At 33.2% G+C, this 20,294-nt stretch overlaps 1 protein-coding gene across 1 annotated transcript; it reads right to left on the bottom strand.

Annotated features, from left to right (window-relative positions):
* Positions 1-5,203: 5,203 nt before the first annotated feature.
* LOC130628878 (uncharacterized) lies at positions 5,204-19,554 on the bottom strand. The gene is made up of 14 exons (XM_057441918.1): positions 19,045-19,554; positions 15,824-16,112; positions 13,630-13,803; positions 12,732-12,895; positions 11,914-11,955; positions 10,279-10,420; positions 9,802-10,010; positions 9,190-9,480; positions 8,588-8,803; positions 8,411-8,478; positions 7,922-8,077; positions 7,261-7,348; positions 6,114-6,406; positions 5,204-5,907 (listed from the first exon to the last, which is right to left on the bottom strand). The coding sequence occupies exons 1-14, from the start codon at positions 19,100-19,102 to the stop codon at positions 5,317-5,319; spliced, it is 2,781 nt and encodes a 926-aa protein (XP_057297901.1). The 5' UTR covers positions 19,103-19,554; the 3' UTR covers positions 5,204-5,316.
* Positions 19,555-20,294: the final 740 nt, after the last annotated feature.

The raw sequence follows: 20,294 nt of genomic DNA on the forward strand, positions 1-20,294 counted from the left end.
TCTTTACTTTTTATGTAACTTTCACAATTACCACCAACAGGACACGGCATGCATTGAGCTTGCGTGTGAATAGGTATGATTTGATTTACTGGAGCAATCTGAACCTTTTGACTGGAATTCTGAAGTCTATATGTTCCCTTTGAACATAGGTTGCAAAGTAAGGTATATATGTACCTTTGGAACTTCTTATTCCTCCTGCCAATTTTTGAATAAGATGCATCAAAGTTGGAAGGGCATGTATAACCTAGAGATATGTTGGTTTGTGCAGAAAGTGTAAGAAGAATAGAAGGAACACGCGTTTTGGAACCTGATAATGTGACATTGACATTGGCAATGTACACCTGCACATCTTCTGCCTGCGGTGAGGTAATCCATATTGCATCAGGTATAGGCAACTCTGGTATCGCTAGGGTTTGCACTGTAACGTTATTCATTGTAAGCCAGATCCTACCTTTGTTGTAATTAACATTATAGAGCAAGGCACTAGGGGATTGTGAGGCTGTGTTATTAATAAATTTACTGTTCTCAATCGTGACGTTGCTGGATTCGGAAAAAATTCCACCAACGCCTTCTCCAGAGTTGTATGCCATTATAGTGGAATTTACATGAAGTTGTGAACGATGGGTTCTAATAGCACCAGCTTCTCTACTTGCTTGGTTAAATTTAATGTCAGTGTTTGTTACCAACACTTCACTTCTTTTGTATAAGTACAAACCACCACCAAGTTCTTTTGCATAATTTTTTAATAATTTTGTATTATGGATACTCACTTTGGAGTTGCGAACGAATATAGCACCCCCGGAATCAGAAGCCTTGTTTTTTTCGAATCTTGAATCGCTGATTATCATTTGACTGTGGTGGATGTATAATGCTCCTCCGTCGATGGCTGCTTTGTTTTTAAGGAAATGTGAGGTGGTAATTGCGCCAGTAGAGCTGTTAAGGTACATCGCCCCACCTTCGGACTTTTTGTTTCTTATGCCACTAAAATTACAACTGTGTACAAAAATTTCGCTGTCGTGAACTGATATTAAAGATTGGGAAACTGCGGTTGCTGTGAAATAAGAATTATTAAAGAAGACTTTACTTCGCCTTATGAAAATATTACCAAAACGATTTTTATTGACCACAACTTTCGTCCTTGTCATTGTAAAGTTTGTGTTAACCATACGCAAACTTACTGCACTTTGAAATTCGCAATCTGATATGTTTAGAGTTGTGTTTACAAAAGACATCCGATGGAATGGAAAGTCTTGAAGTATAACATTTGTTAAACTTGTTTCGATGTTGCCAAAAATGTCAAAAGAGTCGAAAAGAAAATCTTCAGTAAACGTAACATTATCAAGTTTAAAGAACGATTTTCTTTGGCTTGCATCTTTCCTTATATCAAATTTAGCAGGAGACGCAAAGAAAGAGTTCCTTATGAAAATATTCATTTCAGCTTTTGTTTTTTCTTCAAAAATGGTCTGGCGAAAAATGCAATTATTAATGTCAATTGATATAGATATGTCAGTGGTATCTATATGACTATTTGTTGATTCAAGGTTATTGGAAAAGCTAAAATATAAAACCTCTATTCCATGCAAAGAAAAATAACTATTGCCAAAGTTCCTCATGGTAATATGAAATTTCCCTTTTACAAATGGCCTAAAATTGCTGTGATTATTTTTTCTAATTATTATTGGTCCACGTAGATCCTGTGTTTTGTTTAGGAAATAAACCATTTGTTTTGATGAACCTCCGTCTAGTGTAACTATATAGCCTCTTTCTTTTTTATTCATCGCGTGCTGGAGCGTCTTGCAGGGCTGAGATTCAACTCCACATAGATCATCGTCAAGACCATTGTTTGAAACATAAATTTCTTCACATAATGCCACTAAAACAACATTACAGAAAAGAATTGAATTCTATTCTTTTTGCTTTCTTAAATTTACAGTTTAAAAGCTAACTTTCCCTACCTATCAAGTAGACTTCCGCTATTACCACCAACCATTTCATGATATCGCTATAACAAAAAACAAACTAGTTTAAACATAACAGTAATAGTAAAGAGATTTTTTTGTTAGTAGCATGCATGTTTCTAAGGTTTGTTGTCAGAATTCTTCTACATGGAACACTTTAGTGACAAAGAAAAATCTTCAAAACATTGTAAGAGAGAGTGGGATGGCTGATATGATCAAAAATTGAAAGTCTACAATGTTTAGAATTTTTAATAAGTAGGTAACGGGTAGTTGTAACGTCCTTGGGGATTTCATCCTAACGTCTAGCTTTTCCTCCTCTCCGACTGTGTTATATTACAGCTAGAGATACTTATAGATTCGTTAGAATTTACCAATATTGCTTAAAACATCCAAAAAACTATGCTATGACGTAAATTCTCCTTATAGCAATAAAACCCCCAATGGAAAAACAATTAAATATGGTTATACCCTCAACTAGAAACTTTTATTTTTAGTTTATGTTATGCGTTCAAAGTATTGATAAAATCGCAAGCTTTGTGAGACTCAATTCTTAGGAAACTTTATTTCCCTAAACGGTCTAAAAAACATATTCGCCCTTATTTTTGTGACCCAATTAGCTGAAGTCTTCCCGTTTTTAAATTATGAAAAATAAATACAGATGATTAGGGTCATCATCGTGTTGACATTATGTTATATTCACTGTGAATTTCATGTCAGGAAGGGAAGAAATGCATTAGGTCAAGCTCTTTTAAGAAAACCTCAAAAATGAGTCATAAATTGGAAAAAATTAACTAAAAAACACGATGTTCCAAAAATTGTGAGCTAAAGACATAGTTACATATTAAATTCAAAGTTTAAGATAACTTTTTTTTACCTGAGATGTCTTTTTTTTGCAATACGTTTTAATCACCGATCTTCGCTTGTATACCTTCAAATGAAACAGTCATATCGGCAGCATTAACTTAATTTTCTTTCTAATCACCGCTATCTAAATTGCCGCATGACAACCCTGCAATAAATACATTCTTTGGTAATTGCATTATACTGCCTCCAAATTTTGATATTCTTAAATAAAAGGTGGAAAATAAAACGCGGGATATTGTCACATTGTTACAATAAGACTTCAAAATATTAACTGCAATTACGTGAAAAAGGATGAATTTAGGACATGTTTTGGCATACAAGTTGGATACTTTTTTGTTATTTTTTCCAACTCGTAATTGGTCCACAATTAAAGGTGACCTGTGGGTCAACATCCCATTATTGTTTTTCTGCAACGGATTATTTTCTTGTTTTTTGTCTTGTTGAATTATGAAACCATATATGATGGTACAGCAAAAGTAGTGGATTCTGATTGTCATTGTTTGTATTGAGATGTAGTCACATCTTAATACTTGTAAAATACGCCAATGGATTTTACACATAAACCATGATTTATAGGAAGTTGAGTGTCAGCAAAACATTAGCAAGATCATTTATATTTAACAGTAAAAATATACAAAAACAAGAATGTAACAAGTAAATCGCTATTTGGGAGACGCAGTGTTGACTTATATTAAATTATAAATGTCTTCATCAAGATCAGACAACCTAACTCGGGTATTTATAATGAGTAATTACATAACAATTATAGTGGACCTAAAGGTCAACTCAACAAATTATGGTTTTCCTACAGCAATAATAGGTGTTTACCATTGCATTGCGCTGCAAATATGAAGACCATGACGAATTCTCATCATTCTCTTTATATTATGACCGTGTTTATTTTAAGATATGAATATTTCGGAATTTTTGTAACTATGTCAATGATCTTGGACATTGTTACGTTGAGTGTCCAATGCAGCATTAACAAGAACAGTTTACTGTTATTATTAAATTTTTCAGGGTTTTTTTTTAGTTTTAGAATCCTTTAATTTATTTGGCCACATTATGAAGGTTTTATGAAACAATTCCACGGATTCCAGCCGTCGCATATATTCCGGTTCCCAGATTAGCGTTATTTGCACATATCCTGGATACCGGTATTTTGTAAGAATACAGTAGTGCCCAGCTACCATTTTAAAAAAAATACGGTATAGAAGACACCTAAACATTTTATTGAAATAATTTTAAATTAGTTTACCACTGCTAAATAAATAAATCTTTAGAGTAATGTTATGTTTTTGTGTTAACCTTAATTAGGCTGAAGTGAAGTTCAGTCGTTGCTTTGACAAATAAACCTTAATAAACATGTGTACAACAGTTGAAAATGTTATATCCGGAATATGTACCACGGAAAAATATGTTTTTTGGCTAATATTTTTATATCCGAACTTTGTCTGTGAATGTGTAAATGGCTGTTTACATAATTTCATAATAACGATATTAGAAACAGTGATGTATAAACAACCACTGATTTTGATGACTAGTGTACTAAAAATTCTGTCAAGACCTGAAAGACATGAAACACCTGAACTAAAATTTTATAGTCATTTTATATCCCCGCTTTGATAAAATACAGTATCGTTCGAAATCTTAAATCGAACCAAACAGCATAATATCTCAAGTCTTAAATCCTTTATGGACTGTGCAAAACGTTCAAATTGTGTCTATACAGGACACAATTTAAACTTTTTGCACAGTCAGTGTCCTATACAAAAATCGCGTACGTAAGGGCATATGACAGCGATCCTTAGCATTTTGTTTCCGTTTCTTTATTTAATTATTTTTAAATATTCTAATTATAAGTGTTACAGCTGAGTTCAGAATAAGGATAGTCTTTATGATAATTAAAAAAATGCTTAAGCATAACCTAAACTCTATTAGTTATTCGACTGTCGCTGGACGTTCAGAATAACTCGTTGACAACGCACGAATGTTTGGTAACACAATTTAGCTATGGAACATCCTTAAAAAGCATAAAATAAAACCGTCGAATAAAATTTTGTTGGTACAACTATACCGTAATTTTCCTAATAAATGAACCGGGAGTGGCGCACCTATTCGAGAAAGGAAGGAAGTGTACGCAGGTTTCAAATAAAACTTTGTTTTGATGCTTTCTTAACTTGCACAAACTTTACGAGCTAACGTCACTCGTTTTTAGCCTAATTTGAAAATGGAAACAGGTGCCAGCTGGCAGCAATTAAATTTATTCTGATTAAATCTCCTTACCTCTGAAAAGCAACGTACAGGATATATGCTTTCTAGAAGGCGTAATTTTAATTGTTTTTCTTGGATAAAAGTACCCACAAAAAAGTTCCAAAATCTTACAGGCACGTTACTTTTTCTTGATGTATATTTTTAAAGATAAGAAAACAATAAGAGTAATACAAGTGCCAATACTATGCTTTGTACAGTCCTCTCAATACATTGCTGTGATTTAACTCACAATCTGAACCAGTCCTTCTTTGACAATGATACTGCGATCAATTTTATAAAGATCTCTATTGGAACGTGACATCACAGGTTTCTTCCGGTGAAGAACAACCTCTGATACAGGTTCCTTATCCAGCAAGGATACACTCAATAATTTTGTGTTTTTTGATAACGCACGATGGTTAAGAAAGCCCAAGAACACGTGTTTAGATAAAAATGCCCTACGCGATTTGCCATCTGAAATTAACTTTTGAAATTTTTTCGGATTCATTCGCGAGAAAACATCATTGGTTGGAAGTTGAAAAGTGAATTTTTTGCTTTTGATTAAATTACTTATGTGGTGACGTGCAGATGTTTGAAGGTGGACACAAACTTCTTCAGTGAAGCAGATTTTTGTCACTTTGTCACGCTTCAATATAGAACCCATGTCACTTTTTTTCCATAGCCGATACATAACAGATAAATTTCTGTATTCCTTCAGGATATCCATTAAACTAAGTTTGGGAGGTGTAAGAACTTTGTCAACAACTATTAAAATGATCTTCCTATCTCGGATGTAGTACTCTATTTTTGCATCGTTTGCTAACCAAGTTGTCTGTAAAAGAAAGAACGAAAATTTCTTAACATCCTCAGCACACATTCCCACTCTTTCATCAGTAAAAATGGCGAATGATATTTATGAAAAATGAGAAGGCAAAAAATAGAATAAAAAAGCAAAAATGAAGGGCTGAAAGAAGGAAACTGAAGCATGGAAGGAGATAAATAAATGAAGATCAGAAGACAACTAGCGCTCTTACTCACATTATGTTGAGAATCCAATGTGATGTGAACATCACCAGTTCCAATTATAGGTCTGTACATAAGTCGTTCTTTATCGAAAGCCAGAGCAGTATGAAACAGTACAGTTTTTTCACTAAAATGTTTAACCTTTTCTTTTTGAATATACTGGGTATATGCTGCATCGTTTGGACAAAATACAACCATTCTATTTTTGACTTTCCTTAAAACATTCAAACGCGACGACAGATCATGCAGGAATTTGTTACAACCTGCAGCCTTTCCTATGTTAAACAGTGTTTCAAAACCGTCCAAATCTAAAAAAAAATTCGGTAATGAAAGAATGGGGGCAGCAGAATGAAGACTAACAGATATTAACCCTATAATAACTGTTTATGAGGGCAATACCGCAGAATATTGACCGACGTTAAAGTAAGTTTTACTTCTTTTTCACGTTTTGTTTACTTTTTGCCGTGTTTATTTACATTTAATGCTACCGTATTTAAACGATAAACACCGTTGCTATGGTAGCGGGCAATATCGTGGAATATTGCTCGCTATGACGTAAGTTTTAACCAATCACATTGCACGATTTTCGAAAATATTGATGCCGTTCTTTTACCCGGGTAATAAAATAAAATATTAGCTGAATAGTTTACACCTATTTTAATCTCAGTTTAGATTTAGTTAAGAAGTTTTTTAAGTCATTTAATAAATGTTAAACCGATGAGCATTTAGGGACTATTTATATGAGCCCGGTTGGCGGGCTGGTCTGTATACCGAGATCTCGCTTGTTTATCATTTTCCTCATACTTTTGCTCCTCTGTTTATATGGTCAAACGGGCTGGCTCGGTGGGCGAGATCTCGTTTCTCAGAGGCGGGATGAACATTTCTCATATAAACAGTAACAAAGCAGGCTAGCCGCCTAGGCGAGATGGTTTATTATGCTCTATCAATAAAATATTTTGTTATAAAAAGAATTTCTTTTGTTCTACATTATTTAATGTTTTCATTGTTCAGAACCATCCTGCCAACCAAAGTAGTTTTTTTCTTCATATAAACACAAGTTAAAGTCCAGCCCAGCAAGTGAGTCACCCCGTTTGCCGAGCCAGCCCGCCTCCATATAACAGCCCTTTAGATCTCTCTATGCTTGTAAATTAAATGTTGGTACCTGCTTGATTCAAGGATCTTTTGTGTCTTCTGTTTCCCAAGATAGATTGAAGTTGTTTCAAAACATCAGGTTCGTTCGGAAGCTTAGTCTAATAAAAAAAAAGATAAACATGTTTAGGTTATATGGTTAATTTTGTCCTTCGCAGAATAACTGCATAAGGATTCGAGTTGAATTCAAGTTTGTGGTTTATTTAGTTTGATCTTTAAATTGCTGCTAATATAAGCATGAATCGATAAAGATACAAAAAAATTCCCTTAACTAAATCATATTTATAGTTTTCCGATTTTTTTGAAAAAAATCAACAGCATCCCGTGGGTAATGCTGTAAACTAAAAATGTCGACTTTCGCAAATTTAGGCAGCTGAAACGATATTGAAGACTGCTGGTTGCAGTTTGTGTGAAATTTTCATTATGAAAGACGGCTCGCAATTGCCCACAAAAGTGCTGAAGAAAGCAAAAATTAAAATTCTTCAAGGTTTTGATAGGACATAACAACTTGTTTGAACATTGATACTTTTAAAGTATGTTTCTCAAATATCGGAAGATCAAAAATAGTTGCTTGTGAGTACAACACTTGATATGAAACAATTTTGTTTAATTATCTGATATCATATCGATAGGTTAAAGTCGAGAAGAATCTTAAAGAACTGTCCTTTTTATACCTTAATAAGATCAACAATTTCCTCTTCGTTTAACGGCCGTCCTTTAGCAGAAATATCGATTCGTGGTTGTGGAGATGGTTGAATATTAATAGCCGATAAGGCACCAGAATTACCAGATTGGCTGATTTTTAAACCTTGCATCAAATATTGAGTTGACTAAAAAGTTATTATATTCGGTTAGATGTAAACTCGATAAAAAACAACACAGGAATCGATTATAATAAGGATTTAAGCTTAAAGACTCGCACAACCTCTGCCATTATATCATATGGTTGATGAGGTATATTGTTGTGTCGGTATCATGGCAATAGAATGTTTATGTGGAAATTGAAATATTCAGTGCAATATTTCAGCGGAAACATTTGTATGCTAATTCAATAAGAAAACAAGAACTGTCAGTTGCTGTTCCAACAGAAATATTGAGACTTCTCTCCGTTGTACCAGACAAAAAAATTCTTAACAATTGATGAATATAGACCATTAACTTACTGATCCAGGCTGGAAAATGTTGATATAGATTTCTTTGCCAGAACAACATTCTTTACAATAACGAACACCTAATATAATAAATCAGAATAACATTATAATAACAGACAGTTAAGTGCGATAAAGTTACTTGCTTTGCTCGACATACAACAGTCGACTTTCATTAGCCAAAATGTTTACCTTTGCAAGTAGGAGTAGGTTCACAAGTGGTTGTTAGACTTGGACCTGTTGGCTCCGGTGTAGATACTGGTTTAGCAGTGGCTTTTGAAGTTGCAGATTTGGAAGTTGAGGGTTTCAGGCTGGTTGACATTGGAGTTTTTACATTTGTTGTTGATGCCGTTGTTGCTTTCTCAGTTGATTGTGTTGAGGTAACTGGTGAAGCTGTTGTTGATTCTCCTGAAGAAAAGTTGATGATTATAATTGTTATATAATAAATAGGTATGACCCTTTGCATTCGTATTTGAATTGCTGAATGCTAATATTGATATAACAAAAGAACATTATAACAAAAAAAGAACAATTTTTGAATGGACCACGATATCAAACCCGTCCTTTGGAAAAGCTAAAAAGCATTACACTAAATTTCCTATTGCGAATTTGTGTACCGGGAAAATTCACCACAGCAGGTTTCATTTCGACCAAACTTTATGGAAACGCATCAGATGCACCTTTCTTTAATTCGTCTATCTATTATATTCATATATTTAGCTAAATATTGATTATATTTTGTTTCTTAAAGCCATGCCAAAAGTAAACAATGAAAATATTTAAGAACAACCTACCTAACTCGCCTCCTTGGCAAAGCTTCTTGGAAACATTTTTTACGAACTCTTCTGAAAGTAAGTCATTGAAGTTTGAGGCAAAATAGACGCGACTAGGGTCTCGTGCAATTTTTTTTAATTCCTCCTTATTCAACGCTGTGCCAATTCCTACTACAAATATTTGCACTCCATCGTCATACAGTTGTTGGGAGCTTGCCACAGGGTCTAGTTTACTACCATAGTCATCTATTGTGGGGAACTGATTTCCATCTGTTATTAAAAATATGATTCTCTTAAAACTTGGACGTGCGCCTAAAGAAATTAAAAGTTAAAACATGACGTTAGTGTACTATTATATATCACATTTTAAATTAAAGCAAAAAATGCTTAACTTTATTTATAATATATTTTCAGAGGTATATACGAGGGTAAAGGCAATTTAATAAGGTTAAATAAACATAGAAAAAAACAGCGATCCTGTAGGATACATTCAATTCATTATTATTATTTAGCAGTAGTCCTTATAATATCGGCAAAAAAATCTATGCAAAATTATATTCAAAATTTGACTTGAGTGGATGAATACTATGTCTGTCAATGTCGGGCAGGTCAATAGTGAGCATTATAACATACCATTCTTTAAAGTAAATAATTCATTCTGTGCTCTATCAAACGCCAAATCAATCCGCGTTCTATATCCAAAGTATTCTAATTCTCCCACAGCATTAACAAATTCCCTGGTTGTATAATACTTGTTTAGTGGTATTTGTAACTTTGTGTATTTTGTGTGGTCGCTGAAAGTGATAACACCAGCATGACTCTCTGTTTCAGTGATTTGAAAACTATAAGAATGAAATTCATTAAAGAATCCACGAGTTCGCCCGCCCTTTTGGTACCATTTTCCGTGACAAACAGACAGACGTATACGCGTATTATAAGGACTAGTCTTAAACCCGTGAAAAAAATCCATGGGGTCGCCCGTCCTTTATATATCGTATTTTCTGTTTCCGTAACAGACAAACAAACAGAAAGACGACAGTTATAAAGATAAAACTTATGTTAAATACATTGTCAAATATGGTTAAAAAAGAGTTAAAGGAGGCTACTAACCTTGCAGCAATCCTTTGCACGAATTGCAATTCCAAGTCATAATCTAATTTTAAACTTTCAGAGGAATCCACAAGAAATCCAATATCTGCAGCGTATTTGCATTTCTCTTTAGAATCATGCGATACGAAGTCGAACTCGTTCACTGCATAAAAAATCAAGAATGAAAGAGTGTGTCAATGAATAAATTTTGAGAGAAAGCTGGTTTTAAAATAATTATTGAAAGTGCCAACAGCAAAAAATTAGCAAAGTTGAGAAATAGCTGGACGGGAAGCAAAACAACTTATCTAATTAATGAACGATTAGGTGTTAAATTAGATAAGTAAAAAACGTGATGTAGTACCAACATTACATGCAAACTGGTTGTCTGAGAAAACACGTAATTTTTACCGTTTATTGTTTATTAATCAAATTAATCATTTTTGATTTTTGACACTAAATGATAAAAGGAACTTAATGCTATGTAGTGCAAACTTGGTTTATTAAAAGGCCTTGTGCTCTATTCAGGGTACAAAGGTCTATGGTGTTTTGTGAAAATTTGCTATTATTTTACTTCAGCCCTCCCTAATTGTTTTGTAATTATACCTGCCGATACAGCTCGTTGAAAAATTCATTTACGCAGGGGAATAATGAAAATGATCTGTTACATAAAAATTTGTAGAATCATATACATATATGGCAAACGGTTATATCATATATGGCAAACGGTTTCATATTGACTTCATTAACCAAACCATTTTGAAAAGGATTAAGGGATTTAGGTCTTACCCAATTTAACCCCAATGACAAAAATTTTATTTAAAAATTTGTTGACTTGTTGTCTCTTTTGTGTATATCTCTCTCAAAGGCTGACCAAGATAATCGATAGAATTATGTGTTTTTAACGAACAGTTAAAAAGTTGACGTCATTGACCCGTTTGTTCCGAAAAATATAGGTTGTCCTGGCTTTAGGAAATTCGTCTAAATTTTGGTCCCTAGCTAGAGATGAGTTATTTGGACCTATTCCCAAGTTATTTAGCTTTACGAATATAAATGCGATGCAATGGCTTAACAAATTTAATTGAAAATGTTGACATTAATCTAATTTATTGATGTTGTGACGTAACGTCAATTGAGATATAGCTTCCTGCTTATTTTTAAGGGAAAAAGTGCACAGGTACAGATCAGGAAAATATTGAAGAAGACATTTTTTTTCATATTCTTATTAACAATAACAAAGGTCTTTTTGTGGTCTTTTCTTATGTTTATCAAGAAATTGTAAATAACTAAATCATTTGCAAGACATTTTTCCCAAAGTCTATGTTTCACCGTTTTAACATTTTTTCAGGTTCAAAAATATATAATAACGTCATTTTGACCTGGACCTCTTTTTCAACTGGATGACGTCATCTAATTTTACCACAATATATGATATTGGTCACTTTATTACCCTTCCTGTGTTATGCAGTCCCAAAAGAACCTTGTAGCTGTATTTGTTTATATCTTTCCCATTTAAAGGATCGAAAATTAAGGACACAAAAGTATCAAGTTAAAAGATATAATGACATATTAAAACCGTGTTATCAAGTGAAGTGCTACGTTAGTTCTAACTCGTAATGAAATTCAACAGGATTGTCCAACATATAAATTTTCTCTTACCTCCGAGTGGAACGCTATAACTAATAGTTGATGGAATATTAACTAAAAAAAGAAGAGACATGTTACTGAAAAAATTAATTGTATAAACTTCAATATATCTTCAGTTTACAACCAAAAGGTAATGGGATATATTTGATATAATTACTTATGTAATATTATATCTGTTACAGCGAATATGACCAATTGAAAGTTCTGCATATTCGATGTATATGTATAAAGGTAAGGGTTGGAGTACTTAGTATATGTATAATAATTGGTAAGTGTGTATAATAACTGAATTTATCACAAACCCCGTAATATGGACAATCAAAAAAAGGTTACTTAGAATATATCAAAAACTCTTTTGTTAGTGTAACCTGTTGAATTTTAGTTAATCTTTCTTTATTCGCGTCTTGAAGTTACATTCATCATAGAGTATTATTCAAATACTTTTTAATATCCTATCTATAAATATATTACCTATCATTATAGTGGACCAAATTGGTTTTAGAAAGGTCAGTTTTTAATAGTGCTATCAATAAACGTCTTTTTTAGTTAAAGCTTGTTTACTGCAGATACCCCACAAACACGAGTAAGTAGGTCCTTTTCTCTTCTTACGTAGGATCCCGAGCTATCTACACCTGCAAATATACACTACAGTGCATGCAAATTGTGGCTAAAGGAAAGTAACATATTGACAACATCGAACATGTGTTTTGCTCATTTTACAAAAACAAGCAATACAACAGCACTCCTGTGAGGACAGACTATTGTGAAATGAAGGGTGGTACATTTCACTTCCAGCATTCAATTTAAAAAGATGCAAAAAGTGATTTTACCTGATTCTGGATTCTTTACAATTTCTGTCAACTGTTGGTATTTTTTTCCGTCTCCTGTTAGTTGACTCATGTTAGTGGCGGTGATAATGCGATTGCTGGCTAATGAGATGCGAATGAGATCTTCTTCTCTTCCATCGCCAACGCCAACCACGATAATTGTGTAACTATCAGGAGAAGGTAATGGAAGTTTTTACACGATGGTAAAATAAGGTAAAATGATATCAGTTAAAATGCGATACCCTGCCATCGTGATCCGATTTTAAATATTTGAAAATAACTATGGCAGAGCTATTTTGCTATCTTGCTAGCGTTGAGGATCGGTTTGAAGTTTCTGATATTGTTCAAGGTTGAAATATATAATTTCGGAATTTCTATTTCTTCTCAAAAAAAATCTTAATCGTTTTTCAAGGTGTTAGACTTGACATCATCAAGTAGCTGTGAGTGGGTGTTGTTTTTTACAGTTTTACTAAATTTTTATAATTAGTAATTAGTAATTATGATTAATAACAGCAATTATCTGTTTTGGAGCTACTTGATGATGTCATAAATTCGCATAGGTAGCAAAAATTCTTATATCGTGAAAACAACTAAATATTTTTCAAAAAGATGAAAGATTCACAGACAACTTTCTAAGCTCTTTCATATAAATCAATTCTTTTTAAGTGGGTGGTATGCTTTAAATCCAACTTCGTTCCCAGGGCATTTTGCCTTGTTGATGAAGCTGATAGCGGCTAGTTGGCCACTACGTTATAACGGCTCAGGGGTCACAAGACCCTGGGGATAAGGTTAGCTTTAAAGCAACAGAGAAATGAGAATAATGACCACCTTGGTTTGAATTTTGATATTTTTCTAAAAATAATCGTGATGTGAAATTTTAGCCAAACACGGTCAAACTTACCCAATATCGTGCAAAAATTTGACGTTGTCAACAATTGAAACTGTATTTCTAGGACCAGAAGTTAGCACAAACACGGCTATTTTTCGTGAATCTTTTCGAACTCCCTCTTTCTTAATGAACACATGACTATGTAGGGAATTAGCTGCCTTCACCACATTTTCTTTGTAAAGTGATCTAAAAAACGAAAAACAAAAATACTAGCAATTCCTGTGCTGTAAATACTTCATAAACCACCCGCGGACTTATTTGCCAGAAATGATTTTTAGGGTGGGGTGATTATAATAAGGGTGGGGGAGGGGGGGAGCTAAATCAGTTGGCAAATTGTGAGACTATTACAAAACAATAAACTAGTAAAATTACTTAAAAATAATTTGCGATGGTATACGTGTAAAGTAGAAGTTTACATCCAGGGAATGTCAACAACATTCTTTATTAAACAATGCGCCTTTCTCACAACAATAACACTCCCCCCCTCAAAAAGAAAGATAGTGTACACAGGTAAGTGAAACACGAGCCAGGCTAGCTCCATTTAGAATTCAAATCAGGAATTTATCTATTTATATATTTAGCATAATCTTCCCAACTTAACCTTAAAATATGCTAAGCATGCGCCTGATTTATTTTTTAAACTTTATATGAAACATCTCCCTTAAAATAATTTAAAAGGGCTATAAAACGGGCCGTCTATTTTCTACGTTGTGACTTTCATAACATAGGAGCTAATAATGAGGGAAAAATTCATAACGAATACTAAAAACTAAAATAAAAGATGACGAGTAATTATTCATTAAAAGTTTGTCTGCATTCTTCAATAAAGTGGGTATATTTTCTTGTACGTTAGTTAATGTTATTAAGAGTGTGCAAGGATGGAGAGTAACATCAAGGACAAGTGTTTGTTTGAGCTGTTGCGCAGCCCCTTAAAGTTAACTCTCATAAATATTACAAGAATTATATTTTTCAGGTGAGTGAGGCCATTAGCGCTCAAAACAACACATTTCACGATAATGATCATGAGAGTAAAGAACAATAGAAGTAACCAAAAAGCTCTTTCAGTATTCTCACCACGAAAAAATTCTTTTCCGATGCAGTATAATTTTTCCCGATTTCCCGGTGATAAGAAAAACGAAATCTGTTTTCATTTTCCTAAAAAATATTTTCGAACTTTCTAATCAGCGCTTTCCTTCTAATAAACGTCCTATCTGAAGAGCACCCCTTAAAAAAATTACGAAGAGGATGGAGTTTATTGGAAGACAAAGGCTTATTCGTGTATTTGCAGTTGTGCTGAAGTAACGTACGTGTACAACCAGTTGTCATTTCATCACAATAGTACAAACACGAGTGACGTTAGCAAAACTGGCTGTGTGTTTAAAACAATATAAATTTACTTTAGTTGTTACAACAACGTTTTAAGCAAAGTTAATAATCACTTCAAACATTTTATAGAACAAAGGGCTAGTATGAGAACGAAAGCTAATTACAATAAGGAAAAAATATAGTAAGATGAAATATAAAATGTAAAATAAAACTTGTTAATCTGATATACTTATATAGTCGTTAACCCGTGGAAAAATCCACGGGATCGCCCGTCGCGTTCCCTGGTCCTTTAAATTTACCCATCGCAACAAAGTGGATAAAAATATATCGTATTTGATATTCGTGCGCATTTTAAAAATTTCGTGTTTCCGTTACGGGACGCCGCTTTCGCGGACACACAGACAGACGACGGCTATTATTATAGAGAAATGCAAAAGTAGCTCGCTTACATAATCTGCACAGTGCACATTACAAATAGCAAATGCAACATAGCACGCGTACATACTGAAATCTGAACCCTCTAATGGTCAATTAAAATAAACAATTTTAAGAAAAAAACATAGAACTATACTCTGTGACATCAACACGTAGAAACTAATTCCGATATACCAAAAAACAAGGAACCAGGACCCTATGATAGGCCTAGGACCTATAGGAAGAACCGAGACTCATCACCCTTAAGGAGTTTTATATTTACAACACATATCCGATAAATTATACAAAATAAATAATTTGACTTTTCTAAACCACTCAGAGTATAGGGATATTTATGATTTAAGAAATGTAGGGCAAGAAAAGACTCCGTTCCTCAGTGTTGACAGAGCTAGGTGGTAAAATTATCACTCTTCTCGTCAAAACCAATCCAAAAATATAACCAAACCTGTCAATATCGGTTGTCCTTCTCAGTTTACTCAATATATCATCAATCTTCATCGCCGTATATGCTTTTCTGCATAATCCATGGCACCCCAAATACTGAACGGTGTCGATTGTGGTGCTAACAATATCAAATGCAAGCTGAATACAATCACCGTTCTGATATTCCACATTTAGCGCTCCAATAGTCTGTTTGATTTTCTCGAGCGCCTCAACATCGCCTGTCTTGGGGAGCTCAAAAACAACAACAACGTCTGACTTGTGGTGACATACTTCTGCTGAGTAGACAGTACCTGAAAAAACAAAAATCAACATTGCTTATTTTTATCGTAAAAATGGCAGTTTTAAAGGCTAAAATTTGCGACAAGATTTAACAACATACAAATAGCAATTTCTACACGACTGCATCTTAAGATACAGTCGACATTCTCTATTTTGATTTTCCAGGGAGATAAATTTTTTATTGGATTAGAGAATCGAATTAGGCTGCGTCTCTCTAATTTGAATATTTTAGGCAGCAAAGTAGAAATACAATTATTACGTAAAACAGTACGAATATTAAAGGATTCTCTAAAGGATCTTTTAAGATCTCGGAAAATATTCATCAATGCTTGTTTTTTATTTAGCATATTTTTTAAATCAACGGTCCTATTTACATCTTTTAAATCCGAAATATGCTTCAAAAATTTGGTAAGGGCCTTTTACACTCAAGAAATCGACTTAGAGAAATAATTTCTTCGTATGGATCTAAAATCTAGATTAAATTAGAGAGATTATCGTATTAGAGAGTATTGAATTATAGAGGTTAATTTATGATAGTTTTTTAAGGTATTTAACGGTGATTTTGAATTTGATCGAATTAGAGAGATTATCGAATTACGGAGGTTCGAATTAGAGATAGTCGACTGTACACGCAAATTGATCATTGAAAAACTTAAGGCTGAAATACACTATCATTTTTCAATGATCATTTTCTTCGAAAAATAGTATGTATATTTTGAGATGATGAATAGATCGTTTCGTGATGAGTTTTTAAACGTATTCACCATTCACCATTTACCAAGCCAAATTATGCTGTGCTTGTTTTGTCTGTTATTTCTTTCCTGACAAAAAATAAGCTGCCATATTGGTTTGAATTATTTTTTTTAAATTTGTAACAACTAATTCTCGTCTAATAATCGGTTTAAACAAAACAGCTATTTCGTAGTCATGTACGTGTTCTGGGCCCCATCGTTAGAGCAACAAGTTTAGTAAAAAGTTTCTTTTGTTATGTCGTGGTTGTAAAGAATATCTAAGGCGCTCTAAAGAAAGACGATATAAGCTTTTGAAGAAAATTTTACCACATATAAAAAGATAGAAAAATTCATTTTGAAGCGAACAGTTAACTCCCGGTAACTCGAACCTCCACTGGACCAGAGCAAACAGTTCGACTTAACGAATGTTCGACTTAAGCGAAGCTCTCGTTAATTCAAACTTACGAACTGGAACATTCGAGAAAACGAATGTTCCAGTTATCCGGGGTTCATGTTAACAAGTAGTTTTTATATGGATGTATTGAGAAATGTCCAATGGACAGTAGAAAACAGTTCAAGCTAACAAAAGTTGGAGTTAACCGGTGTTCGAGTTGCCGGGAGTCTTCTTTAATCCTTCCTGGTTATCATCACATTTTTAGGCAGCATAATAATCAAACTCGACGGGGGACATTGTTAAATTCTGTACTTCTATACAGATAGAATTAATAGTCCGCATAATGCATCAATATAGCTCAGCATATTGTAATGTTAACTTAAACTCTATTCGTGCTGAGGTGGTTGGCTCAACCCCTTCCTCTTGTTTAACTTTTTATTCATAACCTCTTAGGCGCTTATGTTAACATCTTTAGATTTTGTTCAACTAATGTTTTTAAACATAAAATTTTGTCTGGGGACTTCTAAGGCTGTTAAAAAATATATATGAACTATTGAACTAAAAATGATGTTGGTTTTGTGTCTTGTATTTTTATTGTGTCTTGTATTGTTGTCCTTTCATGTTGACAACATCACACCGGGGAAGTTTGAATGAATATAAAAGTGACAAAGTAAAATGACGCAACTCCTACTAATCTTTGACACAAATCTAAAACAGAACAAAAAAAACACGATTTTGAAGTTGTATTATAAAATATGATTATTCGATTGAACGTAAAAACATAATTTAATACGTTTATAACACATTCCTCAGTCTCTGTTTTTGTTCTGGATTAAAATTATCAGATTTCCTAAAGCAATAGATGAGTTGCCAATGTTTACAAAAGTTAATAAGTTTGCGTGTTTTTTTACACATGCGCAGCATTTCTGCAGGCAGAAAATATAAACAACAGACCACAATAATCAAAGAAATCCATCCGAAAAAGTAATATTCGCTCCAAATTTTTTAAGAAGAATGGGAAGAATATAGTTAAAATTTAATTGCAGTTCTTGGATCTTATGCTACCCCAAGAAATCCCTAATCTACATTAATAACCATTTTACCCTGTTTGAATCCTGCTTTTTTACGTACACAAAAGTGCGCGCATGCTCATTGTTCTCAAAATGAAATCAAAATAATAACGTCAGGCGGAAAGTGGTCTATTAAAGTATTAGGAAATAGTTTGTTTTACAACAAGGAAGGTGTGAAGTTTCACAAGGAGTGCTCCACCTTAAGATTTAGTGACTTAAAATCTCTTTTAACTTTTTTAACAGCTTTTATTTTTAAATATTTTAGCTTTTGTTTTTGTTTCTTAAGAAAAAATTAAGACTGTGTAGCCTTAAAATTGAAATACTGTATTCCTGGCGTATTAGTATTCTATATTTTTGTATTTATTTGTTTATTCTTGGAGGTCTCCAAGGTTTAGTTATATAGGTTATGTAACCATTTTTTCATTTTAGTTATAATTTTATTTTAATTTTATGAAAGACGAAGGTATAACAGAAGAAATTAAGTCAAATCAATAATTTCGGACAGATAAGAAAAATCGCCTTCACGATTAATTTTTGACTAGTAAGTTTGAAAACTAGTCGACATAACTAAAAAAAGTTTTATATTCGATTCAAAAAAACCAGAAAACGAATATTTTATTTTAAAACCTCACTGGATATTTATTAATATTTATCTCAATTCATATTCATCTCAATACTCAATTAAGTAAGAAATTCAACAAAAAAGAATTTACTAGAAAAAACATTAAAAAAGTACACCGCTACTTACCAACGAAAAGTAACACAGAAAACAGAGCATATACTCCAGTATTTGATCCAGCCATCATGTGCAATGAAATGCTTGACAATGTTCAAACGCAATTTAGGTGTCCTTTTCATGTGTTTTATTGACAGAGATGTTGTTGACTGACTCCTGTTCTAAGGTTTTCAGCAGACATGCTAAACAGTCACTTTCTTTTAATGTTTCGCGATGCCAGTGGAGAAAAAAGGAAGGGAAAATGAAAGAAACAGCTTAAACTGTTTTCTAATAACTTTCAGAGCGCAATGAAGACGTAGAATTAGGTTGAAATTTTCTTCAATACCTAAATTGTTTATCAGTTTTTTTTAGGAACTGTGATGGAGGGTGTGCATTATTTGTTTTCTGTCGCCCTCCCTTCTTTTTTTGCTTATAAAACAACTGTGTTATTACTAAAGGTAGTTGAATTTTGTTGATGTTGAATTAGGTTTACAAGTGGCAAAAAAGAATACTTATTTTCATTTGAAAGGACAACAATAAAAAATCTTCTAAAATAACATCTTTAAAAAGAATATTTACTGCTCGACTCACCCTGTTTTTAGTCAATATTTTGGCACATTTGTCATACAGATAACGCATTCATTCAAGAAATTCTCCGTGTTCCCAGACACGTGCGCATGACATAACACACTTTTTCGATTCTGCGTGAACGTTTCGACTGAAATTGACCAATATAAAGTGGACGTTTGTCATTTTATTTATTTATTTATTTACTTCATTTCTAAAACTTTTATGCATCAACTTAAGCTCATTCTAAATATTAGATATTTCCCTTTTTTCAGTCAAATATACAACCTTGTTCTCAGTGTGTTTTTCCTTTTTTACATCCTAATGAAGTTTTCTTTAGCAGGTCAGAGGTTTCAAAGTTTTGCGTTCAGAACATTATAGGCTTTACATCTGCGAACATTACAAAGATTAATTAACGGATTTCACGGCGCTAATATAATACGTTTTGTATGTCTATGTGCATTTTCATAGCAATGAGTTACTAAGTACACCCTTCTCCACTACCACACATATCGTATTTTGAATATAACAATATGCACACCTTGATTTTTGTACCACACTTCCTCACAACCTAATTTAATACCACATTCTGTTTGTCACACCTCGTATACCGCACTCCATTTACCATAATCCGTATGACACACTCCGTATACAAAACTCCGTATACCACAATTCGTACAACCCATTTTAATACCATAATCCGTATGTCACACTTT

Source organism: Hydractinia symbiolongicarpus, chromosome 15 (genome assembly GCF_029227915.1).
Source record: "Hydractinia symbiolongicarpus strain clone_291-10 chromosome 15, HSymV2.1, whole genome shotgun sequence".
NCBI classification, from domain to species: Eukaryota; Metazoa; Cnidaria; class Hydrozoa; order Anthoathecata; family Hydractiniidae; genus Hydractinia; species Hydractinia symbiolongicarpus.

Coding starts and splice junctions, on each gene's coding strand:
- LOC130628878 (XM_057441918.1), bottom strand. CDS start 19,102: ATGATGGCTGGATCAAATACTGGAGTATATGCTCTGTTTTCTGTGTTA. Junction 13,804..15,823: donor AGGACAACCGATATTGACAG/GTTTGGTTATAT, acceptor TTCGTTTTTTAG/ATCACTTTACAAAGAAAATG. Junction 5,908..6,113: donor CATTGGATTCTCAACATAAT/GTGAGTAAGAGC, acceptor TTTCTTTTACAG/ACAACTTGGTTAGCAAACGA.